A 9,323-nucleotide genomic window follows, 5' to 3' on the forward strand; every position below is an offset into this window, starting at 1 on the left:
CAATGACCCCAAACATACGTCAAAAAGCACCCAGAAATGGATGGCAACAAAGCAATGGAGAGTCCTGAAGTGGCCAGCAATGAGTCCAGATCTAAATCCCATTGAACACCTGTGGAGAGATCTTGAAATTGCTGTTGGGAAAAGGTGCCCTTCCAATAAGAGAGATCTGGAGCAGTTTGCAAAGGAAAAGTGGTCCAACACTCCGGCTGAGGGGTGTAAGAAGCTTATTGATGGTTATAGGAAGTGACTGATTTCAGTTATTTTTTCCAAAGGGTGTGCAACCAAATATTAAGTTAACCCCTTTGCGCAGAATGTCATATATAAACGCCGGGTTGTGCAGTGCGTTCGCGCATCCCGGCGTTTATAAATGACATGCAGTTAACCCGGCGCTGCACAGCAGCGCAAGGGTTAACAGGCAGAAATCCCGTGCCCAGCGGCGGGAGACAAGTTCTGCTTGACATCCCAGGACCATCTGTAATTGGTCCTGGGATTAGAGCCCTGTGATTGGTCCCTGTGGACCAATCACAGTGTATCAGTGTCTTTGTTACAATAACACCGGCTCCGAAGCTTTCAGTTCGTTCTGAACAGCGATCGGAGCCGGTGTTAGTGTTAGGACAGAAGACAGAAGACAGAAGAGTGTTAAAAAGCTTTTCTAAAAGCTAAAAATTTAAGTGGAAGTAAAAGAACCCCCCCTGTAGTGCCCCTTACCCTGCTGCTGCTGCCGCCGTCTGAAGTCTGCAGCCTGTCCGATCTGACAGGCTGCAGTGAAGATCCTAGTGACTGTCACTGTATATAACAGTGACAGTCTTGTATAAATCTGTGCCCCAGTAGTGCCCAGCAGTGCCCCCCAGTGCCCATCTGTGCCCATCTGCTGCCTCCTAAGTCTGCAGCCTGTGCGATCTGACAGGCTGCAGTGAAGATCCTAGTGACTGTCACTGAATATAACAGTGACAGTCTAGTGCCCATCAGTGCCCATCAGTGTCCAGTAGTGCCCATCAGTGCCCAGCAGTGCCCATCAGTCTCCAGTAGTGCCCAGCAGTGCCCCTTCCAATTGCTGTCCTCCCTGTCTGAAGTCTGCAGCCTGTGTGATCTGACAGGCTGCAGTGAAGATTGTAACTTGTAACTGTAACTGAATATAGTTACATTCTACAGTACAGTACAGTAATAAAGTTTCAGTGCCCATCAGTGCCCCTTATCCTGCTGCTGATTCATTCATTCGTTCATTCATTCATTCATTCGTTCATTCATTCGTTCATTCGTTCATTCATTCATTCATTCATTCATTCATTCATCAGCTGTGAAGAAATTGAAGTCTGTCACTGACCATAACAGTGACAGTGAAGAATAATATAAAATACTGTCAGTGCCCCTGAAGTGACTGTCACCCTTTCATCCCATCACCACCTTGCACACCTCCATACTACCCTGTTACGTTTTTTCCTGGTGCGTCACTGATTAGTGACAGCAGTGACAGTTCGCCGCTGTTTTTTTTTAGTTCTAGTGGCGCTTTTTGTTTCAGTTTTTCCGTTGTTATAAAAAAAGTAAAAAAGTAAAAAAAATATATAAAAATATAAAAATACAAAAAAAATATTGTTCTAGTGTTGTACATCAGAGACACTTCGCCACTTATAGTGTCATCCAATATGTCAAGGCGTCGCATGTACAGCACTGAGGAGGCATATGCCTTCTTGGCATCTTCCTCTGGTTCAGATAGTGGTGAAGAGTTGTTATATTTGCCCTCTTCTTCTTCCTCTTCCACTGATTCTGACGAGGAACCTCCCCGCCACCGCCCTAGGCCAGGTCCTAGTACCAGTCCTAGTACCAATATTGAGCCAGGTCCTAGTGCCATCTCTGAGTGGGCTCCAGCTTCAAACTTTATACTCAATTTGCCTGAGTTTGTGGCCACTGCAGGCATTCGTGTTGACACCGTGGGGTTGAAAGAAGCTGATTTTTTTCAGCTCTTCTTTTCAGAAGAGCTGATTAATTTGATAGTGGAGGAGACCAACCGGTATGCTGAGCAATTCATTGCGGCCAATCCACAGGCATATCATGCTAGGCCTTATCAATGGACGCCAACCAATGCACTAGAGCTCAAAAATTTTTTTGCCCTTTTGTTTAACATGGGCATAGTTAAAAAGCCCACAATTCGCTCCTATTGGAGTAATGATATGCTTTACCATACTCCACTGTACCGGTCGGTCATGCCAAGGAATCGGTTTGAAGCCCTCCTCAAATTTCTACATTATGCTAATAATGAAAATTGTCCACCTCCCAGTGATCCAAATTTTGATCGCATATATAAAATTCGGCCCCTTGTTAATTATTTAAATCAAAAATTTTCTGAAGTTTACACCCCAGAAAAAGAGATTGCAGTGGACGAATCTCTTGTGCACTTCAAAGGAAGGTTGCACTTTAGGCAATACCTGCCTAACAAACGGGCCAGGTATGGGGTAAAACTTTATAAGTTGTGCGAGAGCACAACCGGCTATACGCACAAATTCAGAGTCTATGAGGGGAAAGACTCTAAAATAGAGCCCCCAGAGTGTCCCCCCATACTAAAAACAACGGGAAAAATAGTATGGGATCTAGTTCACCCCCTGCTAGATCAAGGGTATAACATCTACCTTGATAATTTTTACACTAGCGTCCCATTACTACAATGCCTGTTTGCCAAGGGGACTGTGGCCTGTGGTACCATCAGGCGAAATCAAAGGGATCTGCCTAAAATTTTTGTACGGCAAAAGTTGAAGAAGGGGGAAAGCAAGGCTGTGTGCAAGGACAACATGATGCTTGTGAAGTACCAGGACAAGCGTGATGTTCTTGTACTAACCACCTTACACCCAGACAGATCCACCCCTGTCCAAGTCCGTGGTACCACAGAGAGTGCCCCTAAACCGGTGTGTATCCAGGACTATAATAAGTTCATGGGAGGGGTGGATCTGTCAGATCAGGCCTTGCAGCCGTACACTGCCCTACGCAAAACTAAGACCTGGTATAAAAAATTGGCACTGCACCTCTTCCAAATTACCATGTACAATTCATTTGTGGTGTACAAACGTGCAGGAAATACATGCACATACCTGCAATTCCAGAAAAATGTTATTAAGGACTTTCTGTTTGGGGATCCGGAAGGGGAGGAAAGCAGAGCCACAGGATCGGAGAACAGAATAGTTCCAGGGCAACATTTTCCTGCGGTAGTTCCCCGTAGAGAATCGGGGAGTAGGCAACAGAAGCGGTGTCGGGTGTGCTCCAAGCGTGGCATTAGAAAATGCACTATATACCACTGTGAGACATGTCCCCACAAACCCGGTCTGTGCATTGAAGACTGTTTTAAAATCTATCACACAACATATGATATCTAATTTTGTCCCCTTTAATTATTTTTAGAATGACTTTGGATAACTCTACCCAATGCACCCTTGGAATGACATGTGAGCAATTCATTTATTTCCCCCTTTTTCTCCACTAAACTATTAAAAAAAATCTAATTGGCAAACCCCTAATAAAACTAAAAATTCCCATTATACCCCTAGATGAATACCTTGGCAGGTATAGTTTTATATTTTCAACATTTTGCTAAACCCTTAACAAAAAAAAAAATTCCATTATACCCCTAGATGAATACCTTGGCAGGTATAGTTTTATTTTCACTATCTTGCTAAACCCCTAAACAAAACTTAAAAAAATTTCCATTATACCCCTAGATGAATACCTCAGCAGGTTCCCGGGGTTCTGGCTCCATAGGGGCTTCCTAAATCCGACATGCCCCCAAAAAATTCTCTCTCCAAATTTTGCTCCTTCCCTTCTGAGACCTGTAGTTCACCAGCAAAGCATTTTACGTGCTTTTATGGGTTATTTCCTTGCTCAAGGGAAATGGGGCTACAAATTTTGGGGTAATTTTTCAGCTATAACCCCTTGTAAAAATGAAAAATTTGGGGAAAAACAAGCATTTTAGTGATTTTTTTATTTTATTTTTTACATATGCAAAAGTCGTGAAACACCTGTGGGGTATTAAGGTTCACTTGACCCCTTGTTACATTCCCCAAGGGGTCTAGTTTCCGAAATGGTATGCCATGTGTTTTTTTTTTTGCTGTCCTGGCACCATAGGGTCTTCCTAAATGCGGCATGCCCCCAGAGCACTTCCAAAAAGCCAAAATGTGACTCCTTCTCTTCTGAGACCTGTAGTGTGTCAGCAGAGCACTTTTCACCCCCATATGGGGTGTTTTCTGAATCGGGAGAAATTGGGCTTCAAATTTTGGGGGGCATTTTCTGCTTTAACCCTTTGTAAAAATGTCAAATTTTTGAGAAACCAAGCATTTTAGGTAAAAAATATATATATTTTTTTACATATGCAAAAGTCGTGAAACACCTGTGGGGTATTAAGGTTCACTTTACCCCTTGTTACATTCCCCAAGGGGTCTAGTTTCCAAAATGGTATGCCATGTGTTTTTTTTTTTGCTGTCCTGGCACCATAGGGGCTTCCTAAATGCGGCATGCCCCCAGAGCAAAATTTGCTTCCAAAAAGCCAAATGTGACTCCTTCTCTTCTGAGACCTGTAGTGCACCAGCAGAGCACTTTTCACCCCCATATGGGGTGTTTTCTGAATCAGGAGAAATTGGGCTTCAAATTTTGGGGGGTATTTTCTGCTTTAACCCTTTGTAAAAATGTAAAATTTTTGAGAAACCAAGCATTTTAGGTAAAAAATATATATTTTTTTTACATATGCAAAAGTCGTGAAACCCCTGTGGGGTATTAAGGTTCACTTTACCACTTGTTACGTTCCCCAAGGGGTCTAGTTTCCAAAATGGTATGTCATGTGTTTTTTTTTCCTGTCCTGGCACCATAGGGGCTTCCTAAATGCGGCATGCCCCCAGGGCAAAATTTGCTTCCAAAAAGCCAAATGTGACTCCTTCTCTTCTGAGACCTGTAGTGCACCAGCAGAGCACTTTTCACCCCCATATGGGGTGTTTTCTGAATCGGGAGAAATTGGGCTTCAAATATTGGGGGGTATTTTCTGCTTTAACCCTTTGTAAAAATGTAAAATTTTTGAGAAACCAAGCATTTTAGGTAAAAAATATATATATTTTTTTACATATGCAAAAGTCTTGAAACCCCTGTGGGGTATTAAGGTTCACTTTTCCCCTTGTTACGTTCCCCAAGGGGTCTAGTTTCCAAAATGGTATGTCAAGTGTTTTTTTTTTGCTGTCCTGGCACCATAGGGGCTTCCTAAATGCGACATGCCCCCAGAGCAAAATTTGCTTCCAAAAAGCCAAATGTGACTCCTTCTCTTTTGAGACATGTAGTGCGCCAGCAGAGCACTTTTCACCCCCATATGGGGTGTTTTCTGAATCAGGAGAAATTGGGCTTCAAATATTGGGGGGTATTTTCTGCTTTAACCCTTTGTAAAAATGTAAAATTTTTGAGAAACCAAGCATTTTAGGTAAAAAATATATATATTTTTTTACATATGCAAAAGTCTTGAAACCCCTGTGGGGTATTAAGGTTCACTTTACCCCTTGTTACGTTCCCCAAGGGGTCTAGTTTCCAAAATGGTATGTCATGTGGTTTTTTTTTGCTGTCCTGGCACCATAGGGGCTTCCTAAATGCGGCATGCCCCCAGAGCAAAATTTGCTTCCAAAAAGCCAAATGTGACTCCTTCTCTTTTGAGACCTGTAGTGCGCCAGCAGAGCACTTTTCACCCCCATATGGGGTGTTTTCTGAATCGGGAGAAATTGGTCTTAAAATTTTGGGGGGCATTTTCTGCTTTAACCCTTTGCAAAAATGTAAAATTTTTGAGAAACCAAGCATTTTAGGTAAAAAATATATATATTTTTTTACATATGCAAAAGTCGTGAAACCCCTGTGGGGTATTAAGGTTCACTTTACCCCTTGTTACGTTCCCCAAGGGGTCTAGTTTCCAAAATGGTATGCCATGTGGTTTTTTTTTCTGTCCTGGCACCATAGGGGCTTCCTAAATGAGGCATGCCCCCAGAGCAAAATTTGCTTCAAAAAAGCCAAATGTGACTCCTTCTCTTCTGGGACCTGTAGTGCGCCAGCAGAGCACTTTTCACCCCCATATGGGGTGTTTTCTGAATTGGGAGAAATTGGGCTTCAAATTTTGGGGGGTATTTTCTGATTTAACCCTTTGTAAAAATGTCAAATTTTTGGGAAACCAAGCATTTTAGATATTTTTTTTTTTTTTTTTTACATTTGCAAAAAGTTGTGAAACCCCTGTGGGGTATTAAGGCTCACTTAATTCCTTGTTACGTTCCTCAAGGGGTCTAGTTTCCAAAATGGTATGGCATGTGGGCGGTTTTAGCTGTTCTGGCACCATAGGGGCTTCCTAAATGCAACATGCCCCCCAAAAACCATTTCAGAAAAACATACTCTCCAAAATCCCCTTGTCGCTCCTTCGCTTCTGAGCCCTCTACTGCGCCCGCCGAACAATTAACATAGACATATGAGGTATGTGCTTACTCGAGAGAAATTGGGCTACAAACACAAGTAAAAATTTTCTCCTTTTACCCCTTGCAAACATTAAAAAATTGGGTCTACAAGAACATGCGAGTGTAAAAAATGAAGATTTTGAATTTTCTCCTTCACTTTGCTGCTATTCCTGTGAAACACCTAAAGGGTTAAAACACTTACTGAATGTCATTTTGAATACTTTGGGGGGTGCAGTTTTTATAATGGGGTCATTTGTGGGGTATTTCTAATATGAAGACCATTCAAATCCACTTCAAACCTGAACTGGTCCCTGAAAAATATTGAGTTTGAAAATTTTGTGAAAATTTGGAAAATTGCTGCTGAACTTTGAAGCCCTCTGGTGTCTTCCAAAAGTAAAAACTCGTCAATTTTATGATGCAATCGTAAAGTAGACATATTGTATATGTGAATAAAAAAAAAATGTATTTTTAATATCCATTTTCCTTACAAGCAGAGAGCTTCAAAGTTAGAAAAATGCAAAATTTTCAATTTTTTCGTCAAATTTGGGGATTTTTCACCAAGAAAGGATGCAAGTTACCATAAAATTTTACCACTATGTTAAAGTAGAATATGTCACGAAAAAACAATCTCGGAATCAGAATGATCAGTAAAAGCATTCCAGAGTTATTAATGTTTAAAGTGACAGTGGTCAGATTTGCAAAAAACGCTCTGGTCCTTAAGGCCAAAATGAGCTTGGTCCTGAAGGGGTTAAGGGTGCCAATAATTTTGTCCAGCCCATTTTTGGAGTTTGGTGTGACATTATGTCCAATTTGCTTTTTTTCCTCCCTTTTTTGGTTTAGTTCCAATACACACAAAGGGAATAAACATATGTATAGCAAAACATTCATTTTCTTGAAAAATTTAAGGGGTGCCAACATTTACGGGCATGACTGTATGTTACCCATATTTTTAGAGAATTGTTGGTGATGTTTTTCCTAATTTAGCATTTTACTATCTATATTTTAAAATAATCTTGAAATCTTGCAGTTTTCATTCTGACTACCAAGGCAATAACTAATCTGAGACAAGGAGTACAGAGAAAGGTGACACCAGTATTTGGATAACACTGGATCCACCACCACTCACTGCAGGGATCAGCCTTATCCTTCCTGTAAAATGACCTCTGGAAGCTTTACAAAAAATGCACCTTAGCCTCTTTAATTCATCGGAATGGGACAGGTCCAGTCTATTGTTGCCTATGTCAATGGGGCCTGCTATAAAGCATATCTCAAAATGCTCAGATACACAGCTCAGGTAAGATGGCTCCCCCCCCCCCCTCCCATAATAATGTACAAAAAAGTACATAAAAAATATAGTCAGGAAACAGAAACTGATTTAAAGAACACATTTCAGTATCTGGCTCTAATAAGGAAAAATAATAGGTGATACCTTTAGGGCTGGGTCACACAGGGCACATCCGCAGTGTATTTCATGCTTCATAGAGGGACTGCACAGCGAGGCTGGGTAGCTCTGTGTGTCCTCTCATAGCGCGGATTTCTACAGAAGGAAATCTGCAACTACGAATGAACACACAGGGCTACCCAGCCACAGCTGGGAGCTCGCTCTGCAGTCCCTCTGTGACTGCCTCCGATGCATTCGCAGAGTGAACTTCACAGCAGATGTGAACGGCGAGACCTTTCCCTTAAAGATTATGAGGGGCATTTATCATTGTAGGTGTAAGTGAAGCATTTTTCTTCACCTTTTTTGTGTGTGCTGGTAATGTGCAGGAGCACCAAATTTATTACATGGTCGCAGAGCATTTGATAAATTTTATGCAGATCACATTTTCTGAAATTTTACTCTTCACATACACCAAAAAGCTAAGCTAAGTCTGGGCTGGTGTAGTTTAGAGACTTTTCAGTGGCGTTGCGCCTTTTCACAAAAAGGCGCAGTTCATAAAACCCTTCCAGATCATGTGTATTGCCAAAATCAGTGGATTGCAACTCAAAATCTGCAGAAATGTGTAAACCAAAAGGCACAAAAAAGGTGCAAATGAACCCTGCTTGCACAAAAAACAGTCAGACAATGATAAATGTCAGCCTATCTGTCCACTTCTAGAACATTAAGTGAATTACATTAAAAACAAAGTGACATCATTTTGTGTTTTATACATACTGATGAGAGATGAGCGAACTTACAGTAAATTTGATTCGTCACGAACTTCTCGGCTCGGCAGTTGATGACTTTTCCTGCATAAATTAGTTCAGCTTTCCGGTGCTCCGGTGGGCTGGAAAAGGTGGATACAGTCCTAGGAGACTCTTTCCTAGGAATGTATCCACCTTTTCCAGCCCACCGGAGCAGCTGAAGGCTGAACTAATTTACGCAGGATAAGTCATCAACTGCCGAGCCGAAAATTTACTCTAAGTTCGCTCATCTCTAATACTGATCCAAAGTTACAACTTGTATTACAGTGCAGAGCTGATTCACTGGGAAGGTTAGTTTTTATTTCTTTTGTCTGATGTAAAAACTGCATTACAAATCACTTGAGCAAGCTCTGTGCAGACACTAAGCTGTCAATGAATGCTGGGCAATATCAGCCCTGAAGCCGGCAGATTCATGGCTGTAAGTCAAGATGGCTGAAATCAGTTAGAATAGGATCTACTTATACAAAGCAGCTTTTCTTTCTGACTCTGACTCCTACTGTATTTGGGCTTGTGGACAGGGCTTATCTTAGTGAGACAACCCTTTCAAAGTCAAGGGTTTCTGAACATATTGCACCTCAATGGGGGAGATTTATCGAAACCTGTGCAGAGGAAAAGTTGACCAGTTGCCCATAGCAACTAGATTGCTTCTTTCATTTTTCTGAGGTCTTTTTCAAAATTAACCCCTTAAGACCA

General features: G+C 41.6%; 1 protein-coding gene across 1 annotated transcript; it reads left to right on the forward strand.

Moving 5' to 3' along the window:
- Positions 1-1,643: 1,643 nt before the first annotated feature.
- LOC130367420 (piggyBac transposable element-derived protein 4-like) lies at positions 1,644-3,362 on the forward strand. The gene has a single exon (XM_056569838.1). It carries the CDS (start codon positions 1,644-1,646, stop codon positions 3,360-3,362), a length of 1,719 nt encoding a protein of 572 aa, XP_056425813.1.
- The last annotated feature ends 5,961 nt before the right edge of the window (positions 3,363-9,323 follow it).

This window comes from Hyla sarda, chromosome 4 (assembly GCF_029499605.1).
Source record: "Hyla sarda isolate aHylSar1 chromosome 4, aHylSar1.hap1, whole genome shotgun sequence".
Taxonomy (NCBI): domain Eukaryota; kingdom Metazoa; phylum Chordata; class Amphibia; order Anura; family Hylidae; genus Hyla; species Hyla sarda.

What these genes read in the sequence shown, in the direction of transcription:
- LOC130367420 (XM_056569838.1), top strand. Translation starts at nt 1,644, where the DNA reads ATGTCAAGGCGTCGCATGTACAGCACTGAGGAGGCATATGCCTTCTTG.